The 27,769-nt window shown below is 54.3% G+C and overlaps 2 protein-coding genes across 2 annotated transcripts; one reads left to right on the top strand and one right to left on the bottom strand.

Annotated features, from left to right (window-relative positions):
* The first annotated feature begins 3,159 nt into the window (after positions 1 to 3,159).
* Positions 3,160 to 17,817, top strand: LOC118089762 (testis-specific serine/threonine-protein kinase 5-like). Its single transcript, XM_035124634.1, has 8 exons — positions 3,160 to 3,363; positions 4,817 to 4,924; positions 9,650 to 9,852; positions 12,733 to 12,788; positions 13,770 to 13,902; positions 14,234 to 14,349; positions 15,679 to 15,861; positions 17,339 to 17,817. Exons 1-8 carry the CDS (start codon positions 3,160 to 3,162, stop codon positions 17,815 to 17,817), a joined length of 1,482 nt encoding a protein of 493 aa, XP_034980525.1.
* A 427-nt stretch (positions 17,818 to 18,244) lies between these two features.
* Positions 18,245 to 25,827, bottom strand: HGH1 (HGH1 homolog). Its single transcript, XM_035124647.2, has 6 exons — positions 25,282 to 25,827; positions 23,939 to 24,039; positions 23,656 to 23,754; positions 23,335 to 23,426; positions 22,246 to 22,368; positions 18,245 to 21,294 (listed from the first exon to the last, which is right to left on the bottom strand). Exons 1-6 carry the CDS (start codon positions 25,812 to 25,814, stop codon positions 21,112 to 21,114), a joined length of 1,131 nt encoding a protein of 376 aa, XP_034980538.2. The 5' UTR covers positions 25,815 to 25,827; the 3' UTR covers positions 18,245 to 21,111.
* Between the last annotated feature and the right edge of the window lie 1,942 nt (positions 25,828 to 27,769).

The raw sequence follows: 27,769 nt of genomic DNA, 5'->3' as shown, positions 1-27,769 counted from the left end.
TCGCTGGAACTAACACGCAGCACTGACATCGTCTGCCAAAGCGCCAAAAAACCAGCACAGAACGGGTTAAAAAACGAACGCTGTTACACCCAATCATAGTCTGCCAAAGCGCCAGGAAAAAAAACAGCACAGAAAGGGTTAAAAAAATCTGGCTACCAGCAACAACAACAAAAAAGGATCCAGGTTTTAACAGTGGAGACAAGCTGCAGCGGAGACAAGCTGCAGGGGGAGCGGGAGAACAAATGGGGGGGGGAACAACAACAGCGCGAATGGGCTGATGGGGCGCGTGCCAGCTGTGAGGGCTCTGCGTGTCACGTCTGACACGCGTGTCATCGGTTCGCCATCACTGGTGTAGAATATAATACTGTACTGAGCAGGATCACAAACCCAGCATTGTCTGACTGGTCACAGAGCAACTTCCTCTGTTCCAGAGCCCTCCTCAATCAGACCCAAGGCTCATTGGGTTCAGCCTCCTGTTCCCCGCAATGGGCAACTAGGTGCCCCAGAAAGCCCACAGGCAAAATTCAGCTTGTAATACAATAAGAGACTATATAAGTTTCAAAAAAGCAATACAATAGAATTGAAAATCCATTTGAAGGTTTAAAGCAGACATGCTGTAGGCCACGTGAATTACTGTGCTCCATGGAGCACTTTTCTTCTCGTGGTGTCCATTTTCTGAGCCTGCCCTTCCCCAAACCCACATCCAACAAGCGCTGGTGACAGGTCAGATCCCGGCAGGGATCTCTCCAATATATTTGATTCACCTTGTCACTGGGTCCTCGGTGCTGACCGAGGTTGCTATCTGACACAAAGACCAAACACTCGTTCTCACTTGGGATTCCTGCCTGAAGCAAAAGCCTGCGACTGTTTTTCGCCAACCTCTAAGCAAGAGGGAGCTTCAGCTTCCAGGGGGAGATGGCATCAGCATGCAGGTTCCTACTAGGATTCCCACTGAATCTTCCAGTTAGTAAGTGCCGGTTGCCTTCCTTGATCCCTGCTCAGAGAGTTATCTCCACGAGCCAAGTTTCTGTCGAGAGGCATCTTGCCAGCCCCAGAGAAGAGAGTGGGGGGCTTACCTTGCCAAGGGAAGGTGGCACCCGATCAGAGCTATTAGATCGGGGCCTCAGATCTGTTGCTAACTGGCCCACAGCAAGAGGGAGTCTTACCCTTCCTTCTTGGGCCCCCAGTTTTCGTTCCTCCTGGGAGAGTTTGGCTGTCCTGCCTCCCTTGCTGCTGCAGGAGCAAGAGAGAAAGAAGGAGAAATATATACAGCGCTGCAAGATTGCTGTGGACCTGACTCTGCCCAGGAGCGCTCCCAGAGAAGAGGCAGGGGAAGGAGGGCCTCTGTGCCACCTGCTGGAACTGCTTGGAAATGAATCCACTGATGCTCACGGCCAAAGATCCTCGGCTACTCGCTTGAGCGATGATCTATATTCTGTCCTAGCACAAGGCTGCGACTGTATAGGAACATGTTTTGGTTGCCAAAGTCACAGAAGCTGGGGAGGCTTGGCACCTGCCGGGAATGCATCAGTTTTGCTTGCTGCTCCAGGCCCTCCAGGGTGGCGTGAGAGCTGGACTGAGAACATAGGGAGCTGCCTTAGGCCCTTGGTTCATTGACGCCAGTATTGCCTGCACTGATTGGCAACAGCTCTCCAGGGTTTCAGGCAGGATTCTTTACCAGGCCTCCCTAGAAATGCCAAGCATCCGTCACTGAACTGCGGCCACAGGAATCATAGAATCATAGAGTTGGAAGAGACCACAAGGGCCATCCAGTCCAACCCCCTGCCAAGCAGGAAACACAATCAAAGCATTCCTGACATATGCCTGTCAAGCCTCCGCTTAAAGACCTCCAAAGAAGGGGACTCCACCACACTCCTTGGCAGCAAATTCCACTGCCGAACAGCTCTGACTGTCAGGAAGTTCTTCCTAATGTTTAGGAGGAATCTTCTTTCTTGTAGTTTGAATCCATTGCTCCGTGTCCGCTTCTCTGGAGCAGCAGAAAACAACCTTTCTCCCTCCTCTATATGACATCCTTTCATATATTTAAACATGGCTATCATATCACCCCATAACCTTCTCTTCTCCAGGCTAAACATACCCAGCTCCCTAAGCCGTTCCTCATAAGGCATCGTTTCCAGGCCTTTGACCATTTTGGTTGCCCTCTTCTGGACACTTTCCAGTTTGTCAGTATCCTTCTTGAACTGTGGTGCCCAGAACTGGACACAGTACTCCAGGTGAGGTCTGACCAGAGCAGAATACAGTGGTACTATTACTTCCCTTGATCTAGATGCTATACTCCTATTGATGCAGCCCAGAACTGCATTGGCTTTTTTAGCTGCTGCATCACACTGCTGACTCATGTCAAGTCTGTGGTCTACCAAGATTCCTAGATCCTTTTCACATGTACTGCTCTCAAGCCAGGTGTCTCCCATCCTGTATTTGTGCCTTTCATTTTTTTGCCCAAGTGTAGTACCTTACATTTCTCCTTGTTAAAATTCATCTTGTTTGCTCGGGGAGACCCGAGTTCAAATCCTCCACCAGTCGCCAGGCTCACTGGGCCCACTCACTGCCTCTCGGCCCAACCCTCCTTTCTTGGCAATAACCATAACTCAAGCCAAACGACCTCAGCCACATGCCCACAACTCACCTGGCTTCTGGGATTGTCCACCTGAGAAGCAGCCCTGCGTGTTGTGAAGCAGTGATGGGCTTGCCGCTGACCATGCCCTTGCGGCTGCCGCTTGTGGGGACCCGGTTAGGAGCGACCCAGGGCAGCGCCTGCCCCCCTCCCCGAGGCCGCAGGTTCTAAAACTGCTTGTTACGCCTCGGTTCTAGAACTCTGCCTCTGGAATGCTTGTTCCACCCCCGTCACTGTGGAAACTTCTGCATCTGAATAGCAACAAGGACTCTCTGATCTTGCCCTTCCCTGTGCTCGGCCAGTGGCAGCCAAACCACTCAAAAGATGCGAAAGGGGCCGTGCTAAGAGAGAGAGAGAGAAGCCGCCACTTGGGTGCTTTCCCTGCCTTGTAGAGCTGATGTGTTTATCTGGACTCTGGTTCCTCTGGAGTTTCCTCCCCGCCTCGGTGCTGCCCCTGCTCCTTGGCCTGTCGCAAGAGAGGGTCCTCCTCCTTGCCACCCTCTCGAGAGAGAGACCCGCGGGCCATGAAGAGCTTCTCTAAGCGCGAGGCGGACAGGAGGACGTTCCTGGAGCAGGTTCGGGAAAGCAAGGAGAATGGCTACCTCCTCTCTTCCAAGAAGATAGGCTCGGGAGCTTTCTCCAAAGTCTACCTGGGTTATGCCACCCAAGAGAAAATGATGCAGAACTACAAGCTGGCCTCAGACCTCAGGAGCAAGCGGCACTCCATGGTGGGCACAAGAGCAGGGCGGGGGGCTCTGTCCGCACTCACCCAAGCTGGGAGGGAGGCGGGTGGGTGAGGGCACCAGGAAAGGGTCTTGCCCAGCAGAAGACTCGCCACGGCTTGGCTGGCTCCTGTTCCTCCCAAGAAGCCTCTTTCAGGCTCTGTTGTGGAACTGCCCACTCTGTTTTCCACAGTTCCTACAGCAGCAATAAGATCCTAAGGAGAGCCTGCTGGATCCGGCCAAAAGAGGCCCATCTAGCTCACCACCCTCTTCTCACAGGGGCCAACCAAGGTGACCGTTATGGGAAGCCCACAAGCCATTTCTGAGCACAGCAGCGACACACGCCAGGCCTGGCATTCAGGGGCACAATAACTGCCTCCTGAAGTGGAGGTAGAACCTAGATACCAGGGGTTGCTAGTTCCGGCCCATCTAGAACTGATTGGACTGCTGGGTGTCTGAAAGGAATGCCCAGGAGCGGCACCCTAAGTGGGCTCTGGCAGGATTCTGGGCACCAGCCGCTGCCCAACGATCAAATCAAATCAAATCAAATTTATTAAACGGTCACAGACCAAATCGACTCATACAACTATTCAACACAGGATAACACAGAAATAAACAGAGGACAATTTCAATACAAATTAGGTCATAACAACACTTTAAAGTTAAAGGACATAAATAAAATTAAAGATTCGCATTCGCCTGCGTATTGACATTGGAAAGCTCTTTGTTTCCTGCGTCTAATAGCAGATACACAGAATTTGGCAACATTGATTGTAATTTCAGGGCTGCCCAAGGATGTTAGCTGTGGTCGCTGCCCCTGGGTGAAGTCCATGCCCCTGGGCAGCCCACAAGCAAGCGACTAATTCAAAAGACAACAAGCGACCACCTGGAAACCACCAGCCCATCTTTTCTCCTTCCTTCCTTCCTTCCTTCCTTCCTTTGCCCTGACTTGACCAAATTGCAGTGTGTGCAGCTCTCATCATGTTTCTATGCTTTGTGGCAGCCTTCTCCCCTTTCCTCCCTACCAACACCTCCGCACCCCAGATTGAGGGCAAGTGTGTGAGGGCGGGCGGGCGCCCGGGTGCTTCTCTGCCTGCCTACCTTCACCCCAAGACAGGGCATCTTGGCGCAGCAAATGCCAGACCAGCCTGGGAGGATTGCTCACCCGTAGCGAGATTTCCCCCCAGGGAGAAAGAATGGAGTGTTGTGAATGGATCCATTGTGGCAGTCCAGCCAGGAAGATCTGCTTCCTGGATCAAGAGGTTTGAGACAGACCTGCTTCCTAGAGATTGCCTCCCTTGTGCAGCAGATGCTCACCTGCCCACAGACACCTGCGGGCTTCCATTGTGTTGGGTTGATGCAGGAACTGGTCCCCACCAGGAAGGTGCCCTTGCCCCCCATCAGCGGAACACACACTCCCTTCAGCTCCACATTCAAACTCTGCTTTCTCTCCTCCCAGGTTGCTATAAAGATCATCTCAACGGCAGAAGCACCTGTAGAATATACCAAAAAGTTCCTCCCAAGAGAAATCTACTCCCTCAATGTTACCTACAAGCATCTAAATGTGGTGAGTCTGTGTGGGGTCTGCTCTGGGCCACTTGTGCTTTGGACGGGAAGTTTCATGAGTTCCCCCTGCTGACCTCAAACCCCCCCCCCCATGTCAGGTGTGAAGGACAACCTGTAATTCAGACGCAGGCTTTGCAGACCCAGACTGCCAGCGGCCAGGGGCATAGAGGTGGCAGGAGGCAGGCTGGCTTGAGCAAAGAGGGGTGAATAGGAAAGTTGACTCTAGAGCTCAGACTAGAGGTCACAGCAACAAGCTGGACATGTTGGGAAAGTGAGAGCTCCCCCAGAGAGAAAAAGAGAGGCTGACCCTTCAAAGCCCAGCCCAAAGCAGGCCTATTCAGACAGAAGTCCTTTATTTCCCATGGACATTTATAAAATCGAAGCCCTCACTAGTGAGCGAACACCCTGTGGCTGACTTCTTATGCAGCAGAAACTGGGAGAATATTCTCACAAATTTGACCCCCAAAACTCAACACAAGGCTCTGGATTTTGCTCCCCACCCTGATTTTGCGCAGAGGACACTGGTTGGTGCAGAGCAGCAGCCCTCACTTACACCAAGCTCCCTTTGAGCATCCCAGAGTCTGCACATGTGCATTACAGCATCTGTCACCTGCACGGCTGCTCCTTGCCACAACATCCAAGACCACAGGGCCTGACCCTTCCCCGGTCCTTGCGTCCAAGCAGACAACAGCCATTTGTGTGTGTGTGTGTGTGTGATTCATGGGGCACATCTTGCATTGCATGCCTTGCGCTCAGGCAGTCAAGTGTGCTGCAGTTCCAAAGGATAATGGGGGTATCTAACCAAAGAGTTCCACTAGCACAAGCACTTTTAAAAAAAAAAAAAATTTTATTGGTTTTTTCACAAATTTATACGTTTTAACTTAGCTATTTCAAACATTAAATTACAAGGTTCTTCCGAACCTTCAGACCTCCCTCCCTCCCTCCCTGGGTCCCATGTTCAATATTAGGTTTGCTGCATCTTTTACCCTTATCCATCTATTGTTGTTGTTGTTTAGTCGTTTAGTCGTGTCCGACTCTTCGTGACCCCATGGACCATAGCACGCCAGGCACTCCTGTCTTGCACTGCCTCCCGCAGTTTGGTCAAACTCATGTTCGTAGCTTCGAGAACACTGTCCCACCATCTTGTCCTCTGTCGTCCCCTTCTCCTAGTGCCCTCCATCTTTCCCAACATCAGGGTCTTTTCCAGGGAGTCTTCTCTTCTCATGAGGTGGCCAAAGTCTTGGAGCCTCAGCTTCAGGATCTGTCCTTCCAGGGAGCACTCAGGGCTGATTTCCTTCAGAATGGATAGGTTTGATCTTCTTGCAGTCCATGGGACTCTCAAGAGTCTCCTCCAGCACCAGAATTCAAAAGCATCAATTCTTCGGCGATCAGCCTTCTTTATGGTCCAGCTCTCACTTCCATACATCACTACTGGGAAAACCATAGCTTTAACTATACGGACCTTTGTCGGCAAGGTGATGTCTCTGCTTTTTAAGATGCTGTCTAGGTTTGTCATTGCTTTTCTCCCAAGAAGCAGGCTTCTTTTAATTTCGTGACTGCTGTCACCATCTGCAGTGATCAAGGAGCCCAAGAAAGTAAAATCTCTCACTGCCTCCATTTCTTCCCCTTCTATTTGCCAGGAGGTGATGGGACCGGTGGCCATGATCTTGGTTTTTTTGATGTTGAGCTTCAGACCATATTTTGCGCTCTCCTCTTTCACCCTCATTAAAAGGTTCTTTAATTCCTCCTCGCTTTCTGCCATCAAGGTTGTGTCATCTGCATATCTGAGGTTGTTGATATTTCTTCCGGCAATCTTAATTCCGGCTTGGGATTCATCTAGTCCAGCCTTTCGCATGATGAATTCTGCATATAAGTTAAATAAGCAGGGAGACAATATACAACCTTGTCGTACTCCTTTCCCAATTTTGAACCAATCAGTTGTTCCATATCCAGTTCTAACTGTAGCTTCTTGTCCCACATAGAGATTTCTCAGGAGACAGATGAGGTGATCAGGCACTCCCATTTCTTTAAGAACTTGCCATAGTTTGCTGTGGTCGACACAGTCAAAGGCTTTTGCATAGTCAATGAAGCAGAAGTAGACGTTTTTCTGGAACTCTCTAGCTTTCTCCATAATCCAGCGCATGTTTGCTATTTGGTCTCTGGTTCCTCTGCCCTTTCGAAATCCAGCTTGCACTTCTGGGAGTTCTCGGTCCACATACTGCCTAAGCCTGCCTTGTAGAATTTTAAGCATAACCTTGCTAGCGTGTGAAATGAGCGCAATTGTGCGGTAGTTGGAGCATTCTTTGGCACTGCCCTTCTTTGGAATTGGGATGTAGACTGATCTTCTCCAATCCTCTGGCCATTGCTGAGTTTTCCAAACTTGCTGGCATATTGGGTGTAGCACCTTAACAGCATCATCTTTTAAAATTTTAAATAGTTCAGCTGGAATACCATCACTTCCACTGGCCTTGTTATTAGCAGTGCTTTCTAAGGCCCATTTGACTTCACTCTCCAAGATGTCTGGCTCAAGATCAGCAACCACACTACCTGGGGTGTACGAGACCTCCATATCTTTCTGGTATAATTCTTCTGTGTATTCTTGCCACCTCTTCTTGATGTCTTCTGCTTCTGTTACGTCCTTACCACTTTTGTCCTTGATTATGGTAATCTTTGTACGAAATGTTCCTTTCATATCTCCAATTTTCTTGAACAGATCTCTGGTTTTCCCCATTCTATTGTTTTCCTCTATTTCTTTGCATTGCTCATTTAAGAAGACCCTCTTGTCTCTCCTTGCTGCTTTTTGGAAATCTGCATTCAGTTTCCTGTATCTTTCCCTATCTCCCTTGCATTTTGCTTGCCTCCTCTCCTCCGCTATTTGTAAGGCCTCGTTGGACAGCCATTTTGCTTTCTTGCATTTCCTTTTCCTTGGGATGGTTTTCGTTGCTGCCTCCTGTATAATGTTACGAGCCTCCATCCATAGTTCTTCAGGCACTCTGTCCACCAAATCTAAATCCTTAAACCTGTTCCTCACTTCCACTGTGTATTCATAAGGGATTTGATTCAGATTGTATCTTACTGGCCCAGTGGTTTTTTCTACTTTCTTCAGTTTAAGCTGGAATTTTGCTATAAGAAGCTGATGATCTGAGTTACAGTCAGCTCCAGGTCTTGTTTTTGCTGACTGTATAGAGCTTCTCCATCTTTGGCTGCAGAGAATATAATCAATCTTATTTCGATGCTGCCCATTTGGTGATATCCATGTGTAGAGTCGTCTCTTGTGTTGTTGGAAGAGAGTGTTTGTGATGACCAGCTTGTTCTCTTGACAGAACTCTATTAGCCTTTGCCCTGCTTCATTTTGAACTCCAAGGCCAAACTTGCCAGTTATTCCTTTTATCTCTTGATTCCCTACTTTAGCATTCCAATCCCCTGTAATGAGAAGAACATCCTTCTTTGGTGTCATTTCTAGAAGGTGTTGTAGGTCTTCATAGAATTGGTCAATTTCACTTTCTTCAGCACCGGTAGTTGGTGCATAAACTTGGATTACTGTGATGTTAAAAGGTCTGCCTTGGATTCGTATCGAGATCATTCTGTCATTTTTGAGATTGCATCCCATTACAGCTTTTGCCACTCTTTTGTTGACTATGAGGGCCACTCCATTTCTTCTACAGGATTCTTGCCCACAGTAGTAGATATGATAGTCACCCGAACTGAATTCGCCCATTCCCTTCCATTTTAGTTCACTGATGCCCAGGATGTCGATATTTATTCTTGTCATCTCATTTTTGACCACATCCAGCTTACCTCCATCCATGGTTCTTACATTCCAGGTTCCTATGCAATATTTTTCTTTACAGCATCGGACTTTCCTTTCGCTTCCAGGCATATCCGCAACTGAGCGTCCTTTCGGCTTTGGCCCAGCCGCTTCATCAGCTCTGAATCTACTTGTACTTGTCCTCCGCTCTTCCTCAGTAGCATGTTGGACGCCTTCCGACCTGAGGGGCTCATCTTCCAGCGTCATAACTTTTATATGCCTGTTGTCTTTGTCCATGGAGTTTTCTTGGCAGGGATACTGGAGTGGCTTGCCAGTTCCTTCTCCAGGTGGATCACGTTTAGTCAAAACTCTCCACTATGACCTGTCCATCTTGGGTGGCCCTGCATGGCATAGCTCATAGCTTCTCCGAGTTATTCAAGCCCCTTCGCCACGACAAGGCATTGATCCATGAAGGGATCTATTAAATATCAATAATTATCATTTAAAAAATCACATTACAAGTGTCATTACTTCCCTACCAATAATTTTAACTGTTTACAGTGGTCTTCTAAATAAGTTAAAAATGTACTCCAGTCTTTTAAAAATACTTGATCTTTCTGCTTTCGGATCTTCCCCGTCAGTTTCGCCATCTCTGCATAGTCCATCAGTTTCGCCTGCCATTCTTCTTTTGTTGGTGCTTCTCCTTCCTTCCTTCCTTCCTAGCATAAGCACTTTTGTCTTTCCAGCAGAACTTTTGCTGCCTCCCCCACTGACCCTACCCAAGTCTGGGTTCTTTCCCCAACATTCTGGGGCACAGGCAGGCAGAGGAAAGGAAGGCGAAGCTCCGTTGCCCAGGCAAAAGTCCTTGCGCTCGTGGAACTGCTTAGCTCAGTGGATGCCAAGCGTTCTTGGGTCCCCCATCCCCTTTTGCAGTCCACCTGGGTCCCCTTGTGATGAGTGTGGGCTGCTCCCCTGCAGATCCAGCTCTACGAGATGTACCGGAACAGTAAGCGCACCTACCTGGTCCTGGAACTGGCCTCTCGGGGAGACCTCCTGGAGCACATCAACGCCACGTCCGACAGGAGGGAGCTTCCTGGGCTGGAGGAAGAGGAGGCGCGAAGGCTTTTCCGACAGATTGTCAGTGCCGTGGCACACTGCCACAATGTCGGCATCGTCCACAGGTGACAGAAATGGCTGGGTGGGGAGGAAGAAGGGGATAGCTGGGAGGTGGTGGCAGGGAAGGATCACTTCTGAGGCCTGGAAGACCTCCAGGGTCACATCCAGATTCCCTCTCAGGAAGAGGAAGGCGGCACCGAGGGGTCCAGAGAAAATGGTTGTCTTTCTGGGCCACGGGGGGAAATGTTTTTTAGGCTAAGAGTTTGTTTTGTTAAACCATATACCACTTCCCACCAAAAAGCAACTCACAAGCAGAGGATAGCAATAAAACGGCATCACAGCATCCTAAGAGCTCTGCTGTAGCAGCAACAGCAGGATTAGACCAAATGTGTGTGGGGGGGGGGTCATGTGGTCCAGCCTCCTGTTCCACACCTCCCCTTGTTCTGCTGTAAGCCGCCCAGAGTGGCTGGGATTGATACTCAGATAGGCAGGGTATAAATATAAAATAATAATAATAATAATAATAATAATAATAATAATAATAATAATAATAGGCTGGCCACTGAGAGATGCCCCAAAGGGAAGCCTGAAAGCAGGACCTGAGTGAACATGCCTGATGCTCTGGGTGCTGCTCAAATTCCCATGAAAACGGAGTGTGTTTGCCTGGCACCAAAGTTATGACCACTTTAGTGCACCGGAAAGGCCTCCGTGGGGAGAACATCCACGGGCCCCAAACATTAGGAAGAACTTCCTGACAGTAAGAGCTGTTCGGCAGTGGAATTTGCTGCCAAGGAGTGTGGTGGAGTCCCCTTCTTTGGAGGTCTTTAAGCGGAGGCTTGACAGGCATATGTCAAGAATGCTTTGACGGTGTTTCCTGCTTGGCAGGGGGTTGGACTGGATGGCCCTTGTGGTCTCTTCCAACTCTATGATTCTATGAGGGTAGGGGGGAGAGACTGAAGCGATAGGTGGGGCTAGGAGAGAAAATAGGCAGGAGCGGACTCTAGGGGACATTTAAAAACCAGGTGTTTCTACACCAGTTCCCCCATCTTTCTACCCGTTGTCCAGGCAGGCAAGACAGAGGCACTGTCTCAGTTGAAGGACACATTCCAGCCAGGCAACTAGAGGCCATAGATCAAGATCGGTGAGCAGAGCAGTCTGAGGAGAAACCGTGGCTCTGAGTCAGAGTCCTAAGAGGCTTGGGACTTGAAAGGCTGGCTGCATTTGGTCCTCAGACCTGAGGCGCCTCACCCCTAACTTGCTGTCTTTCACAAAAAGATCCCAGAACACACAAATATCGCTTTGAATTCCCTTCACGTGACTTCCTCGTTCTACCTTCATACTCACCACTTTTGGACAGATACACAGATTGTTTAATAACCCATAATAAGGACACTGCAGTTCTCCACACTTTCCAGGATACGACTCATTCTTTGTAGTGTTTTCGGGGCTGCATCAATAGGAGTATAGCATCTAGATCAAGGGAAGTAACAGTACCACTGTATTCTGCTCTGGTCAGACCTCACCTGGAGTACTGTGTCCAGTTCTGGGCACCACAGTTCAAGAAGGATACTGACAAGCTGGATCGTGTCCAGAGGAGGGCAACCAAAATGGTCAAAGGCCTGGAAACGATGCCTTATGAGGAACGGCTTAGGGAGCTGGGTATGTTTAGCCTGAAGAGGAGGAGGTTAAGGGGTGATATGATAGCCATGTTCAAATATATGAAAGGATGTCATATAGAGGAGGGAGAAAGGTTGTTTTCTGCTGCTCCAGAGAAGCGGACACAGAGCAATGGATTCAAACTACAAGAAAGTAGATTCCACCTAAACATCAGGAAGAACTTCCTGACAGTAAGAGCTGTTCGGCAGTGGAATTTGCTGCCAAGGAGTGTGGTGGAGTCTCCTTCTTTGGAGGTCTTTAAGCAGAGGCTTGACAGGCATATGTCTGGAATGCTTTGATGGTGTTTCCTGCTTGTCAGGGGGTTGGACTGGATGGCCCTTGTGGTCTCTTCCAACTCTAGGATTCGATGATTCTTGGTTGGCCTTCCTTCTGACACCACTGAAGGGCCAGGAGGACTCTGGGTGAAACAGGCCTAGGCAATCCCAGCTCGTTGCCCGAGATGGGCTCTATCGTTTTATTGTTCTCTTTTAGCTTCTCTGCCTATGGCAGAAGATTGCAAGGGAGGCAGGCAACGTCTGCTGATGTTCCAGAGCGATCTTGTGCGCAGGCCTGAGCACTGGGCATGGGAGCTTCCTCAAGCATCTCGGGGGCCCTTGGGCTGATGTGCTGCTTTGCCTTCTGCCACGGGGCTCCAGCATACCCAGATTGTTGCAAAAAGCCCCAAACAGCAGTTGAAATTAAATATGCAACCTGAAGGGAAACAGATTGGTGAAGGGAAACAGATTGGTGTCATTTCTGCCATGTGCAGGGTTGGGATTCTTTGTAGCAGGTCCATTTCCAGGCTCCTCATAAAGGTAAAGGTAAAGGGACCCCTGACCATGGACGACTCTGGACGACTCTGGGGTTGCAGCGCTCATCTCGTGTCATTGGCCAAGGGAGCCGGCGTACAGCTTCTGGGTCATGTGGCGAACCAGAGCAATGCACGGAAACGCCGTTTACCTTCCTGTCAGAGCGGTACCTATTTATCTACTTGCATTTTGACGTGCTTTCAAACTACTAGGTGGGCAGGAGCAGGGATTGAGCAATGGGAGCTCACCCCATCACGGGGATTCGAACCGCCGACCTTCCGATCGGCAAGCCCAAGAGAGGCTCTGTGGTTTAGACCACAGCACCACCCGCGTGCTCCTAGTGCTTACTAATAGGTAATGAGTCTGCTAACTTCAATGCACATTCTAGTTCTTTCCTCCACCTGCACATCTGCATGCTCTCGTATGCGAAGATCAGTAGTAGCCCATTCAAGCTCCTTTTGCTGCTTTCTGTTCCCTCAGAGACTTGAAATGTGAGAACATTTTACTGGATGAACGTGGCTTCATTAAGCTGACAGGTGAGTTTCCTTCCATGGGGACAGAGCGAGCGGCATCATCCCATCAGCCAACAACATTTGTTTCTGTCAAGTGAGCACAGGGTTCAAAACATGGCAGCCAGTGACCCAGATAAGGGAGCCATGGCCAGAGGATCTCCCTTATAAGAGCATGTTTGAAGGGCATCAAAGTAGGCCCTGCCTTCTACATAAAACAGCCATTTCCCTCCTTTCAGCACCATGCAATGAAGGCTCGCTGCCCGCCGACTCACCCAATTTTAATGTTTTCAGAAATTCAACTGGGACACGCTAATTCCACTGTGAGATGTATATAGAGAATTTATGACCCCAAAGCATTTCTGTATCTCTCTCAAGGGAAATTGGACAGATAAAATCTGCATCCTCCAGTCGCCTCAAGTGAATTCAAATGGAAGGATTTCTTGGCAGAGCCTGTGGAGACACCAGAAGTCCCAGAAGTAGGATCTTCTGAGTGGGAGCTTCTGCCTTCTTTTATCGGCTGTGGCAGAGCCTCCCACTGCCACACCCAATTCCCAAAAGCAATAATGACCAGCTGGGAAACTTGGGCATGGATGAAGCGGCCGAGGGATGCGCCCCCTAAACCAGCCATTCATTTGCTTTCCTATTTGTTTATTGGTTTGTTTGTCTGTCTGTCTGTTTCCTGCCTTTTTCCCCTGACAGCTTACAGTTAAAAACAAGAAAACCTGCTGAAAACCTGGAAAAACCAATAATAGATTAACAATAAGCCATTAACAGACTTAGAACTAGATACATATATGAAACTGGTTTAAAACATGCCGCTGACTACAATGAGAGCAGCACAACACCAGCTCTTTGATTAAAAGGAGGGAGCCCCTAGCAACCCCGCAGTGGGGGGATCCGGGTGTTGGGAGTCCGAAATGCCTGGAGAGCCCGAGGCTGGCAAAGGCTCTTTTCGTAGCTGCCAGGTGAGGAGCTGGTCGTCTTCTCTGCCCCCTCCCATTGCAGATTTTGGGTTTGCCAATCGCTATTCCCTGAAGAATTCCCTAATGAACACCTTTTGTGGCTCCGTGGCCTACACTGCCCCTGAAATCCTCATGAGCAAGAAGTACAATGGGGAGCTGGCTGACCTATGGAGCCTGTGAGTACAATTGGGGGGCAGAACTGCTGGAGCATTGCGGGGGGGGGAGAGAGAGATGGCAGCAGGGTCATTCAGGTATGGGGCCGGGGCAGGCACAGGTAACAAGCCAGTGCTTAAAGGGCTGTGTGTCTCATTGGTTAAAGCATCTGCTCTGCAGGTAGAAGGTATCTCAAGGTAGGTCTGGAAATATCCTGCAAGGAACCCTGGACCACTTTGGCCTGGCAGGTTGCTTCCCCCAGCACAGGCAAGACTTGCAATGGAAGCATCCTGCCCTGGGCCAGCTGGCGCTTGGGGTGGTGAGGGTGACCCCTCTCTGAACTCCTTCCCGCAGTGGGGTGATCCTCTACGCCATGGTGACAGGGAAGCTCCCCTTCAAGGAGCGTCAGCCTCACAAGATGATCCACGTGATCAAGCAGGGACTGGCTTTCCGACAGCCCATCTCACCAGGTACGGCCGTGGCAACACGAGGCTCTGCTGCAGGGGCCCGGAGGGGGGGAGGGGGGAGGCTCAGTTGGGCCCACACCTGCCACCCCAGCACCCAAGAAGAGGGGGAGATGGGCATGGCTTCTGGAAAACCACGGGGAGGACTTTTTAAAAATCCCATTAGAATTGCATTTCCTTACAGCTCTAGGGCCCCCGAGGCCATTCTGCAATCTCCTGGTGTTTTGCAGAATCTCCTGTACCACCCTTGCAGAATTCCCAGCAGGGTCAGGGGTCAGGAGCCCCCCTCAGCCAGCCCCAGCGCCAGGGGAGAGGAGGCAGCCGCTGCCGCCGCAGACACCTTGGCATTGAGCAGCCCCTTCCCACTGGCACCATCACCTCTAGCTGGAGCTGGAGTCAAGTCAAAGCAGGCCGTGTCCAAGGCCGTGGCTCTCGCCCCAGAACTTTGCTCCTCCTTCCTCTGGTGTCTCAAGTTCACCCATTGCTTCTGGCAAAAGTCACATGGTCATTCACATTGCATCCCAGTGCTTGCTGGCATCCGTGGTTCCTTTACAGCAGGGGTGGCCAACTCCCAAGAGACTGTGATCTACTCGCAGAGTTAAAAACTGGCAGTGATCTCCCCTCTTTTGGGGGGTTCAGGTCAAAGATGTTGAGCTTTTTTTAGGAAGGAGGAAGGTCCATTTTGGGGAGGTTCGGGTCAAAGTTGTTGAGTTTTTTCAGGGAGGAGGTAAAATGTTGAGCTTTTTTTTTTAGGGGAGCCACAGTTGTTCAGCTTCTTTGAGCGGAGCCAATGATCTGCCAGAGATCTACCGCAGACATCCAGTGATCTACCGGTAGATCACGATCTACCTGTTGGACATGCCTGCTTTACAGTGTTTCCAATGGAGGCACCTGATCACGAGGCTCTGCAGCCACCTGCACTGGGGGCATGGGATTAGTTCTGCATCCTGTGCCAGCCTCCCTGCCCAGAGCTACACGGCAGGCCGATCCCTAAAGCCTGGCCGGTTGCAGGGTGTCCCGGGGCAAAACGAACCCGGGAACCCCAGAGGGTGCAAGAACAAGGTGCAGGGGGGGCTGCACACGGCTGCTTGCTTGCAAGTCAGCCAGCGACACTTGAGACTCTGCAAGGGAAACAGAGGCAGACCTCCTGGCCCAGGCTCCCTGAGCCCTCTGCCCTCCTCCCCCAGAAGCCCCACCAGTTGCTTCATGCAGCTGGCACAGCCCAGGAATGAAGGGCCTACTGCTACAAACACCGCCCCCCCTTTCCATTAGAGCCCCCAGGTGGTGGCGGCTGCTGCTGCTGTGGGGTCTGACCAGCTCTTCTCCCCGATGCAGAATGTCAGAACCTGATTGAGGGTTTGCTTCAGCTGAAGCCGGCTGCCCGCCTGGGCCTGCAGCAAGTGGCCACGCACCGATGGATGCTGCCTGCCACGTCGGCCATCTTCCACCGAGTGATGAGCTCCATGGGGGTCCACCCGGAGTGCAACCTAAGCCCAGAGAAGTCCCAAGCGATACAAGGTAAGCGGCCAGGCCTGGGACCCCCAGCTCCCCTCCGGAGAACAACGCACACAAACCCTGCCCTGAGGGAAGCCGATAAGGACAGGCAGGACAGACCCCCCCCCCACACCATCACCCAGGGAAGCAGCCTCTGCCTCTTTGGGTAACAGGGAACCCCCTTCAGGAAGAGACAGCAGACCAGGCCTCTGCCCTGTCCTGGGCACCGTTTCTGGGCCAGAAGCTCTGCCCTTGCCCCCAGCAGGCAGCCAACTCCAAGAAGACCAGACCCCTTGGGTAGGGTTACCAGACATCCCCGTTTCCCGGGGACAGTCCCTGGAATTGCGAATAAGTCCCCAGACAAATTCCATCCCTGGAGTGTCCCTGGATTTCATCTAATGTCCCCAGGAAATGCAGCAGTGTGGGGCAGTTGGCTCTGGCTGGCTTCAGGAGCTGCTCGGAAGTCCCCATTGGATGGTGGTGCCGGGGCCCCAAGATGCAGCTTCCGGGCCGCCTCCACCTTCCCTGACCCCAGCATCTCAGCTGGGAAGGGGGGCTTCCTGCTGCCTATGGAGCAGCCTCCCAACTCCTACTTGCGTGCAAGCAGGAGAAGGGCGGGGATCTCTCAGCTGCGAAGGGAGGCTTCATGCTCTGCAAGCAGGAGGGGGTAGGCAGGGCCGGCTCTAGGGGTAGGCTAGGTGGCACGGGGCGCCGGACAGGCAGGGGGGCGCTGTGTGGCAGAGCCGCGCAGCAACCGCGCTGTGCGCTGCACCCGCCCACCAGCCACAGCAAGAAACGGGGTGGGGCAGGGGTGCCGGAGCAATCTCCACACCACGGCGCCCGAGATGCTTAAGACGGCCCTGGGGGAAGGGATCTCTCAATTAGGCAATGGGAAGCCTCCCTTCCCAGCTGAGGGATCCCCACTCCCTCCTGCTTGCACGCAAGTAGGAATGGGATTGGGGCTGCTCCGATGGGAAAGGAGGCATCGCTCTTGGCCAGGCATCCCCAAACTTCGGCCCTCCAGATGTTTTGGACTACAATTCCCATCTTCCCCGACCACTGGTCCTGTTAGCTAGGGATCATGGGAGTTGTAGGGCAAAACATCTGGAGGGCCGCAGTTTGGGGATGCCTGCTCTTGGGCCCCCTTCTCCGCCTTCCATGCCGGACCCACCGCGCACCGCTCCCCCCCCCCCCACCAAAGAATCAACAACTCAGGGGCTGCCCAGGCTCGTGGAGAAAGGAGATAAAAGCTTTGGAGGAAGGGGAAACCTGGTGGTTGAGGTCAAGGCAGCGTCTGCCCCTCTGCCACCGCCATAGCTGCAGCATCCAGTATTTATTTAAAGTGTCCCCTGGGCTCAGTCCTTGCAGAGCTCCTCGCGCCCCCCGTGTGTTGCGGGATGGATGGAGAGCGCCCACCTGGTCGGGCAGAAAGGGCGATGCAGCCCCCGGTCCCTCCCCGCTGCTCCTCCGCTAACCGGCTCCCCTGGCCGCCTTTTTGCAGCGGAGCCCCCGGGCGCCACGTCGCAGCTGCCGGACCTGGAGAGCTCGACCAAGGCGTCGGAGAGCGCCAAGGAGGGCCAAGTGCGGCCCACGCCGCGCGCCGCCTCGGCCACGGGCGCCTTCCCCGCGCGGGCGGCCAAGGTGGCGGCGGCGGCCGAGAAGAAGAGCAGCGCCGACGGGGCGGCCGGCGCCGCCAACTGCATCCTCCAGCTGCCGTCGCCGCGCAAGACGGAGCGCCCGCCGCGCCTGTCGCTCTACCGGCCCAGCCTGCTCAGCAGCCTGCAGCCCTTCCACCACCTGCCCAACTTCCGAAAGCCCGGCTCGGGCTTCTCCACCAGCGCCTACGTGAGCAGCAAGCGGCTGGCCGACCGGGTGCCGGCGCGGGCGGCGGCGCTGGGCGCGGGCGGCGGCGGCGCGGGCGGCTCGGCGAGCCTCTCCAAGCAAGTGCACTCCCTCTACACCATGACGCCGTGCCCGTGAGCCGCCGCCGCCCCCGCGCGCCCCCGCGCAAGCTGCAGCCGTCCGTCCGCCAGCCCGCCCGTCCTGTGGGGCCGCCGGTGCCTCCCCTCGGCCGCCTCCGGCCGCGCCCCGGGCGGGGGACGCAGCGCCCAAGGACCGGATGCAGTGAGCACTATTAAAGATTATTCAGAGTCCCTCCGCGCTGCTGCCTGCTCGTGTGTGCCCGCGCGGCACCGGCGGGCGGCCGACCTGGGACTGAGGAGGCGCCGCCGCCGCCGCCGCCGAGCCCGCGCGCTCCTTGCTCGACCGACTGCACGTCTGATGCCTGCCTGCTGTTTTCTCTATATACATCAGTGTATCTTGGCTTGGCGTGGCTCTTCTTGCCGTGTGTGCGTGCGCGCGCGCAGAGGGGCTGGGGCGCGCCCCCCAGTCGCCTCGCAGGAGGAAACGGTCCCCCACACTCCCCGTTGCCTCTGCATTAATGCCCCGGGCAGCTCACGGAGAAGTTGCTGCCCAATGTCCCCGGGGCAGCCCTTTTTCCCACGTGAAGGTTACATGCGGGGCCACGCATATCTCACGCTTTCCGAATCCTACCGCCAACATCCCCTAGAAAAGGCCACTTTTGCTTCCTGTAGCCTTTGGATCAGGAGCTGCTGCTGAACCAGCCCCACAACCCAGCACTGGAGGGCTGGTTCATGCTCAGGGCAGGTTTCTACAGTATTTGGTTTTTTAGAAAGAGCTCCTGCCCCTTGTCCCAGGTCCCTTGCTGCTTGCTCCTCCTCCTTCCCAGGGATTCCTGTGGCCATTTAAAAAACTTCACACTTGCTTGCATGGCTCAGATCTTCTGGCAGTTTATTCAGCCTAATCTACATCCACATCTTCAAATAAACGCAGCGGAGACGGAGCTCTGCAGTCAGTTCAAGCACCTGGTCCCAATCCACCTTTTATGGAATCCACCTATTTCATATCCGCTGAATTTGTTGGCTGGGGCCCTGGAGGGGGCAGAGAGAAGAGCATCTCTCTCCCTGGGGCAGGTCCTGGAGGCTGTCCTTGAAAGGCAGCCAGGGGCTTCAGAGGCCAGTGTTGCCAGGACCGAGGCTGGCCAGGAAAGGGTTAATCGCCCTCTCCCTGTGGAGCCGCTTAAGGGATGCCCTCCTTTGCACCCAGGCCATAAATGTCTCCCCTGGCTTGGCCCTCCATGCCATGCAGTTTCTGCTTAGCAAGAGACACAGGATCTTTCTTCCGCCCTCCACATGCGCCCAGAGCTGCCCTCTGCGTGGATCCCATCAGCTGCCACAGGCCCTTTACTGGGGTTGGGCTAGATGACCCTCAGGATCCCTCCCAACTCTACCTGAGTCACCTCCCTCGCCTGCCTGGAGATTCTTCCCCATTGAGCCACAGGAGAGCAAACCCTTCAGGTCCCAGCCAGCCCAGTCGCCTTCCCTCCTGCTCATCAAGGAAACGGCTCCCTCAGGGACCCCAGCCAGGGAAGGGGCCCTTGGAGAGAGAGGATGGGCTTCTCGCTCTCTCCTAACGCTAGAGCTCCTGGGCAGCCCATGAAGCTGAGTGCTGGGAGGTCCAGGGCAGATGAAAGAAAGGCCTCTGGACACAGCCCAGGGTTAGACTGCGGAACTCCCTCCCCCAGGCAGGAGGCAGAGACGGCCACCCATCTGGAGGCCTTTAAAAGACGAATTCATGGAGGAGGAGCTGCCTCTTAATGACTACTCTCTGGAGGCCGTAAATGCTATTTTTGAGCTACCAAGAGCCTCATGCAACTAAGAGCAGCTGATAACATTGCTCTCCCTTGATGGGATCGCACCCTTTGCCCAGCCTTAAGCCCCTGCAGCCGCCTGAATCCATCTCTTCCTAGTATTCCTCCCTGCAGGCACCAAGCTCAGAGCAGTCTCTCTCATGTTGGAAAGGGCTGAGGAGGACCTCTGGAATGGGGGGGGAGCAGGGAAGGAGGGTTGCATCTAAGAGGAGCCCTTCCGCTGGATCAGGCCCAAAGCCCACCTAGTCTCACCTCCCATTTTTCAGCGGCCCTTCAAATGGGAAGCCTTGAAGAGGCCTCTTCCCCCCTCCCAGTGCTGCTCAGCAACTTGCCTCCCTCGGCCGACTGCCTGGGCAGGAAACAGGCAGCTCATTTCTGACGGACCAAGAAGGCAATCCAGAAATGGCCCCGTCCTTTCCCGGCCTGCTGAGCAGCCTCCCCCAACCTGCTGCCTTCCAGGTGTTTTGGACTACAACTCCCATCATCCCCAGGGTTGTAGTACAAAGCACGCAGGCGGCCACAGGTTGCGAAGTCTGGATGAAAACACCCTGGAAAGGGGTCCCTTGTGCTGAAAGGCAGCCCAGACGTCGCCGGTGTGGGTCGCAACCTATTGTGGGGTGGGGGGCACCTCCGCCATTGCAGCAGACATTCCGCTTGGAAGGAGGCTGGGGAGTGGGGAGAAAGATTGTTTTCTGCTGCTCCAGAGAAGCGGACACGGAGCAATGGATTCAAACTACAAGAAAGAAGATTCCACCTAAACATTAGGAAGAACTTCCTGACAGTAAGAGCTGTTTGGCAGTGGAATTTGCTGCCAAGGAGTGTGGTGGAGTCTCCTTCTTTGGAGGTCTTTAAGCAGAGGCTTGACAGGCATATGTCAAGAATGCTTTGATGGTGTTTCCTGCTCGGCAGGGGGTTGGACTGGATGGCCCTTGTGGTCTCTTCCAACTCTATGATTCTATGCGGCTGGGTGGGGGGCACCTATGGCCAGGCAGACCCGGCCAGACCCACAGGGCTGTCTTCTCACTCAGACTCCAGAAGAAGGGCAGGAACCTCAGAGAATCAAATGCCAGATATAAACTGGGTCTTTCTGTGCTGGCAAACATTTTATTGGAGGGCAGTAGAGTCACTGGGGCTGCCAACTCATCACCCTCTTTCTGTGGGTGGTGGCAGAATTATTATCTTTATTTATTGAAATTATAGACCCAGTGTCTCAGGGCGGTTCGCAGAAAAGGTCAACATAAAAAACCACAATATGATCAAAATAAAAACCACAACCCAATAACACACACACACCGCCCCGGGCAGGCCAGCCCCCTACAGGCTCAGGAAGGGCACCCAGCTATGCCTGGACAAACTGCTGGCAGGGAGGGCCCAGGCTTCAGATCCTGCCCTTCCCATTCCTGAAGGGGGCTCAGTTCCGTCCTCCCACTGCTGGTTGCTCCTTGGCCAACCCTCCTTTCCAGACTGCAGTTGCAGGGGCTTTGGCCACAAGGGGCGAAGGGAGAGAAGGACTTGGGGTCTTCATTGTCCCAGTTATCTGTGCCTCATCTCTGCAGCCCTTCAGAGCAGGATGCCTGGCTCTTGCACTCCTCCTTCTCCTCCTGCTGCTGCTGCAGCTGATCTGCCTCCTCCAGATCCAGGCGCTGCAGCTGCTCCTCCACCTCCGCAGGGATCTCCACCTCCAGCAGGTTCTCCATCCCGGCCTCCGGCTCGTCACCAATGAGGACCTGCTCAGGGCAAAAGGAGGAGGGAAAGGGACCATCAGGCCTAAAGCCAAGCAACATCCACCCCGACCCCAAACTGCCCCCAGGTGGCAGCATCAGGTCAAACCAGAAGGGCCTGTGGGGGGGATGGAAAGCCCCCCTCACTGCCCCCCCAGGGGATTACAGAAGCAGAAACAGAACAGGGGGCATGGATTCCAACGAACAAGGGGAAAGGGGGATTCCCCCAGCACAGAAATATTCCGAGTGCTCAGCTTCTGCGTCGCTTCCTTCTGTGGCCTGAGAGTTATCCAGTTATCCAGCAGCCCAACTGGATCCCACAAACCCCAACCACCACCAAGCAAAGGTTCTGGGCTCCCCACCCGCCTCACGGGCTCTGCCTGGATGCTTGGAGATTACTCGCTGTTTTTGTTCCCTGCTTCCCCATTAAAAAGAGCGTCCCATTCTCCCTTTAATCTTTTGTGCAAGCTAAAGAAGAAGAAGAGTTTGGATTTGATATCCCGCTTTATCACTACCCGAAGGAGTCTCAAAGCGGCTCACAATCTCCTTTCCCTTCCTCCCCCACAACAAACACTCTGTGAGGTGAGTGAGGCTGAGAGACTTCAGAGAAGTGTGACTATCTCAAGGTCACCCAGCAGCTGCATGTGGAGGAGCGGAGACACGAACCTGGTTCCCCAGATTATGAGTCTACCTCTCTTAACCACTACACCACACTGGCTCTCGGGATCAATGTCGGAGTCTTCCCCACCTAAATCCCTCTCTCTCCCTCCTGAAGCCTGAACAGGCCAGGGCTGCTCTTGTCCCAAAGGAGCCCCCCCCCCACAGCACCCTATCCAGAGCATCCCAGGGCCGTCCAGGGATCCCCCCCACCCCAAGCATCAGTCTGCAATCCCTGGGCCTGAGTGACCAAAGGGAGCCAGGGCGCCAATCCTCGGCTCCCCACTCCTTCCTGCCCACCTGGATCAGCTTTTCACAGGCAGCCAGGACACCTGGGTCCTTTTCCCACTTGTGCAGCTCCCGCAGGATGAGGTAAGTGCCTTTCTCTCGCACTAGCCGGCGCCCTGGCTTGGTGGCTGTGAGCTGTGGAGAGGAATGGGGAAAGGTCGCCTGTCGCTGGGGTTGTGTGCAGAGGGTCTGCCTGGAGGCGCAGGGTGGGAACCGAGCACCCCCAGGGGAAGCTGAATGAGGGAGGGGCGGCAGGGCAGGGAGTGGACTGCTCTGGGGCACAAAGCAGCCGGGAAATTGGGGGGGACGGGACAGGTTGGGGCTCCTCCACGCAGAAAACAAAGAGTCCCCATGCACTGCCTCCATGGGAACTGGGCAAAGGTGGCTTTCATGACCCCACAAATACAAATCTGTTTAGGATCAGGCCGGCTGGAAGCAGCAGCAGACCCTAGTAAGGAAAGGGGTGGGGGGGCAACCTGAAGGAGGGAAGAGGCTCAACAGGCCAGGAGGGTGAGATGGAAGACAGGTCAGCTGTGTGTGCGTGTGGAGCCTACAAATGGTCTCCCCCAACATCCAAACTGTGCGTGAGGGACCCTACATTGCCACTGGAAGACCTTCTCTTCTTTGGGGAAAACCCGCCTGCAAGTCTCAGCAGCAGCTCAAACACTCCGGCTGCTGAATCAGCCATGAGGGTTTTCTACGCAGGAGGCAGCTAACAAGGTCTCTGCCCTGCCTCTAGGATCAGGGGCAGAAGTTGGTCTGGATCCCAGTCGCTGGAAACCGCAAGGAGGAAGGTGCCCTTGCTCTCGGGCCCTGCATCCCCCTTTGGGGCCCCTGGGAGAACAGGAGGCTGGACCAGGGGAGCCGTGGCCTCATCCAGCAGATGCTCTCCTTAAGCCCTTCAGAGTTGGAGGCAGGGAGGGCAAAATCCACATTCTCCGACTCTGCAATCCACATGGATGTAAGTTTGCATACAGCTGAAACCTTTCTTTTCCAGGAGTCTGTTTTTTTAAAACCAAAGACTGAGACGGTGGAGGGGGGGGGGAAGGAGGGCAGATATTTGGAAAAGGCCCTGCCTTGCCCTCTCAGGCTGGGACTCACCAGCATAATGGCCTCCAGCAGCATCTTGCGGATGTCGGGGTCTGGCTCCCTCTTCTTCTCCGCTGCCAAGTACTGGAGGTCCAGGGGCAGCCCTGGGGCCAAGACATTGCAGGCTGAGAGGGGCAAGCGAGTGACCACAGCCCCGCCCAGGCCCACCCTGCCAGGAGGCCTACTTCCCCAAGGCCCCCACAGGACTGAGGTGGCTAAGACATCCCTGCCCCGCCCCCCTGGGGCTCCCTGGAACAGACTCTGCCCCCAAGGTGCGACGACCCAGCACCCATCTCCTCCCCCCTCTCTCTCTGCCTCCCCAAAGGGACGCACTTTCCATCTCGTCCTCGGGAAACTCCTCAGGTCCAGCCAAAGGGAGGAGGAGGAAGGGGAGAAGGTCCACCTCGTCGCTCAGCAGCCACTCGTGGTGCCCTGGGAAAAAACAAGCGAGGCAGTCCAATTTGGGGCAAAGACCCTGCTGGGGTGGGGTCCAAGCCCACTCTGGAAGAGACTGGGGGCGCTGGCAGCGAAAGGAAAGGAACACAGAAACACAGAAAAGCAGCAGGTTTCTCTGGGCCAGAAGAGAGAGAGAGAGCCCCCCAACCCCCCCACTCACCATATTCAAAGCAGCAGTTGCGGAGCGTGCCCACCACCCCTCCTCGGCGGATGGATGAGCGTGTGTACTGTGTGAAAGGCAGCAACCTCTGCACCACACACCTGGCAGGAAGAGGGGGATCTGCAGTCAAGGAGGAGCCCTAAGGAAATGCAGGGGCTTCTTTCCCTCCCATCATGCACTGCAGGCCCATCAGAGGCACCTGTCACTCAAGCAGGGGGCAACTCAAGCGCTGAAAGGCCTCCCCTCCAAAAAAAGAATGACCTCTCCCTGCCCAGGTAGACCCCTTGACGCCCCCCCCCCCCATTCATCCCTCCCGTCAGAGCTCCACCCTCCCTGTCTGTTTTCTCTTTTTGTTTCCCTGGTTTTAGAAAGCATGGAAACGCCATTTACCTTCCAGCCACAATGGTACCTATTTATCTACTCGTGCTGGTGTGCTTTCGAATTGCTCGGTTGGCAGAAGCTGGGACAGAGCAATGGGAGCTCATTCGAACCACCAACCTTGGGCAAGCCCAAGAGGCTCAGTGGTTTAGACCAGGCATCCCCAAACTTCGGCCCTCCAGATGTTTTGGACTACAATTCCCATCATGCCTGACCACTGGTCCTGTTAGCTAGGGCAGTGTTTCTCAACCAGTGTGCCTCCAGATGTTTTGGGACTACAACTCCCATCATTCCTGACCACTGGTCTTGCTAGCTAGGGATGATGGGAGTTGTAGTCCCAAAACATCTGGAGGCACACTGGTTGAGAAACACTGAGCTAGGGATCATGGGAGTTGTAGGCCAAAACATCTGGAGGGCCACAGTTTGGGGGTGCCTGGTTTAGACCATAGCACCACCTGCATCCCTTTTTACTAATTGTATCACCTGGGGGAAAAGAAGCTCCCCCTCCCAGCTGCCTTAGAACAAATTGGTGAATGCGGGGGGGGGGGGGAGCTCACCAAATTCAGAGAGGAAACATAGAAATCAGAGAATTGTAGAGTTGGAAGGGACCCTGGAGGTCATCCAATCCAGCCCCCTGCAATGCAGGAATCTCAATGAAGGAGAGTCTGCCACCTCTCACGGGAATCTCTTGCACTGTCTATTCTTCCTGTTTAGTTGGAATCTCTTTTCTTGCAACTTGAAGCCCCTGGTTCGAGTCCTACCCTCGAGAACAGGAGAAAAGCAGCTTGCTCTTGCTTTTCAGAAGAGCAGCTCTATTCATGCCTCTGTTGGACTGATATATATCTGCTACTCCCACTTTCTTCTCCGCAGTCCTCACGGCAACCCCCCCCCTCAGCAAATCCTCCACATGCAGAGGCACCCCATAAACCCCCACTCAACCGCAGCACCATCCCCCCCACACCTGCCTGGATCTGTCCAAGAGGAAGTCTCGGGCTTCAGGCAGCTGGCTGAGGTTCGACAGCAAGGGCCCCAGGTAGTGGAGAGATGCCTCGGCGTTGAAGCCTTCCGTGCAGAAGGCGTCCACCAGGGCCGCCAGCCCCCCCAGGCTCTCCTCCTGGAGGGCAGCCAAGAGCGCTCTGCACGAGGCCTCCTCCCGAGACAGGTTGGAGAGCAGCGTGCAGACCTGGTTGGCCATGGGGAAGGTTGGATCCAGCAAGCGCTTCAGCAGGACGGGAAGCCCTTCCTTCAGGGCCCCGTGGGCAGCGGGCTCCGTGGCCAGGTTGATGAGGGCGTGGTAAGCGTCTGTGGCCATGCACGGGGAGCGGTCGCTGGTCAGGGCCAACAAGGCGGACACAAGTTCCGGCTGCGAGGCCAGCAGTCGCCTGCCCTCCGGGTTGCCTGTGAGCCCCATCACATAGTACGTGGCTCGGTCCTTCAGGTCCAGACGGGTATCTGGGGAGAGGAAAGCCAGTAGGTCCTGGGTCGGATGCTCTGCCATGCTGGAAAAGGGGGGGGGGATCTGCAGGGAGAGAGAGAGAGAGAGAGAGGGCACCCCATGAGCCAGCCTGTGTTCGGAGAGACCCCAACTATGCAGGGAGGTGCTTCATGCCAATCCCCCTTCCTCCCACCCTTTCTCTTAAAAATAAATCCACGAAAGACAGGCATGATCCAAGTTTATGAAATTACACATGGCAGGGGGAGAGTGGATAGAAAAAAGTTTTCCTCCTCCTCATGCGATTAGACCTCATGGACATGCCATGAAGATGAATGGGGGAAGATTCAGGACCGATGAAAGCAAGTCCTTCTTTGTGCAGCACATCCTCAACCTGTGGAACTCCCTCCTGCAGGAAGCAGTGGGGGGGGCACCCACTTGGATGGCTTCAAGAGAGAATTAGACAATTCACAGGCTATCGACTAGCCAGGCTGGCTCTGCTCTGCCTCCACCATCGAAGGCAGCAATGCTTCTGAATCGCAGTGGCTGGAAACCACAGGAGTGGGGAGGGCTCTTGTGCTCGGATCCTGCCTGTGGCTCTCCAAGAGCCATGTGGATCGGGCCACTGGTCCATCTCGCCCAGCATTCTGTTCTCACCATGACCAGCCAGATGCCCCAAAGGACATGAGAAGCACCTACTGCCTTCCAGCTGTGATGGGCAGAGCCAAGTCATTGTGGGGACCAGCCATCAAGAGGCAGCTGCTCCTCCATGAATTTGTCTTTTAAAAGCCTCCAGATGGGTGGCCGTCTCTGCCTCCTGCCTGGGGGAGGGAGTTCCGCAGTCTAACCCTGGGCTGTGTCCAGAAGGCCTTTCTTTCATCTGCCCTGGACCTCCCAACACTCAGCTTCATGGGCTGCCCAGGAGCTCTAGCGTTAGGAGAGAGCGAGAAGCCCATCCTCTCTCTCTAAGGGCCCCTTCCCTGGCTGGGGTCCCTGAGGGAGCCGTTTCCTTGAAGAGCAGGAGGGAAGGCGGTGACTCTGGGCTGGCTGGGACCTGAAGGGTTTGCTCTCCTGTGGCTCAATGGGGAAGAGGGGGCAGGCGAGGGGGGCGACTCGGGTAGAGTTGGAAGGGACCCTGAGGGTCATCTAGCCCAACCCTGGCAAAGGGCCTGTGGCAGCTGATGGGATCCACGCAGAGGGCAGCTCTGGGCGCATGTGGAGGGCGGAAGAAAGATTCTGTGTCTCTTGCTAAGCAGAAACTGCATGGCATGGAGGGCCAAGCCAGGGGAGACATTTATGGCCTGGGTGCAAAGGAGGGCATCCCTTAAGTGGCTCCACAGGGAGAGGGCGATTAACCCTTTCCTGGCCAGCCTCGGTCCTGGCAACACTGGCCTCTGAAGCCCCTGGCTGCCTTTCAAGGACAGCCTCCAGGACCTGCCCCAGGGAGAGAGATGCTCTTCTCTCTGCCCCCTCCAGGGCCCCAGCCAAGAAATTCAGCGGATATGAAATAGGTGGATTCCATAAAAGGTGGATTGGGACCAGGTGTTTGAACTGACTGCAGAGCTCCGTCTCCGCTGCGTTTATTTGAAGATGTGGATGTAGATTAGGCTGAATCAACTGCCAGAAGATCTGAGCCATGCAAGCAAGTGTGGAGTTTTTTAAATGGCCACAGGAATCCCTGGGAAGGAGGAGGAGCAAGCAGCAAGGCACAAGGGACAAGGGGCAGGAGCTCTTCTTTCTAGAAAAAGCAAACCCCAATCCCTGCCCTGAGAGGGACCAGCAGGGAAAGGGTGAATATCTTCCTTGGGGCCTCCCCCCCCCTCTCCCCTCTGGGGCCTCCGCGGCTCCCGCCTCGCTCCTCACCTGCCTCTCCGCAGCCGCCACGCGCCGAGCCTCTTCCGGGGTCGAGGAACTCGGCCAATCGCCGCCCGGCGCTGCGCGAGGGCGGAGAGCGAAGTGGTAGGACCCGGATGCGCGGGGCCAATGAGAAGCGGCGGCCGAGCGCAAGGCCCGCCGGGACT

This window comes from Zootoca vivipara, chromosome 8, assembly GCF_963506605.1.
Source record: "Zootoca vivipara chromosome 8, rZooViv1.1, whole genome shotgun sequence".
In the NCBI taxonomy this organism is placed as follows: domain Eukaryota; kingdom Metazoa; phylum Chordata; class Lepidosauria; order Squamata; family Lacertidae; genus Zootoca; species Zootoca vivipara.
This window is presented reverse-complemented; position numbering and strand designations above follow the sequence as displayed.

What these genes read in the sequence shown, in the direction of transcription:
- LOC118089762 (XM_035124634.1), top strand. Translation starts at nt 3,160, where the DNA reads ATGAAGAGCTTCTCTAAGCGCGAGGCGGACAGGAGGACGTTCCTGGAG. An exon ending in AATGTCGGCATCGTCCACAG is followed by an intron (nt 9,853 to 12,732) that starts GTGACAGAAATG and finishes CTGTTCCCTCAG; the next exon opens with AGACTTGAAATGTGAGAACA. An exon ending in TGGCTTCATTAAGCTGACAG is followed by an intron (nt 12,789 to 13,769) that starts GTGAGTTTCCTT and finishes CTCCCATTGCAG; the next exon opens with ATTTTGGGTTTGCCAATCGC.
- HGH1 (XM_035124647.2), bottom strand. Translation starts at nt 25,814, where the DNA reads ATGGCAGAGCATCCGACCCAGGACCTACTGGCTTTCCTCTCCCCAGAT. An exon ending in CAACTGCTGCTTTGAATATG is followed by an intron (nt 23,755 to 23,938) that starts GTGAGTGGGGGG and finishes GTTTTTTCCCAG; the next exon opens with GGCACCACGAGTGGCTGCTG. An exon ending in CCTGTGAAAAGCTGATCCAG is followed by an intron (nt 21,295 to 22,245) that starts GTGGGCAGGAAG and finishes TGCCCTGAGCAG; the next exon opens with GTCCTCATTGGTGACGAGCC.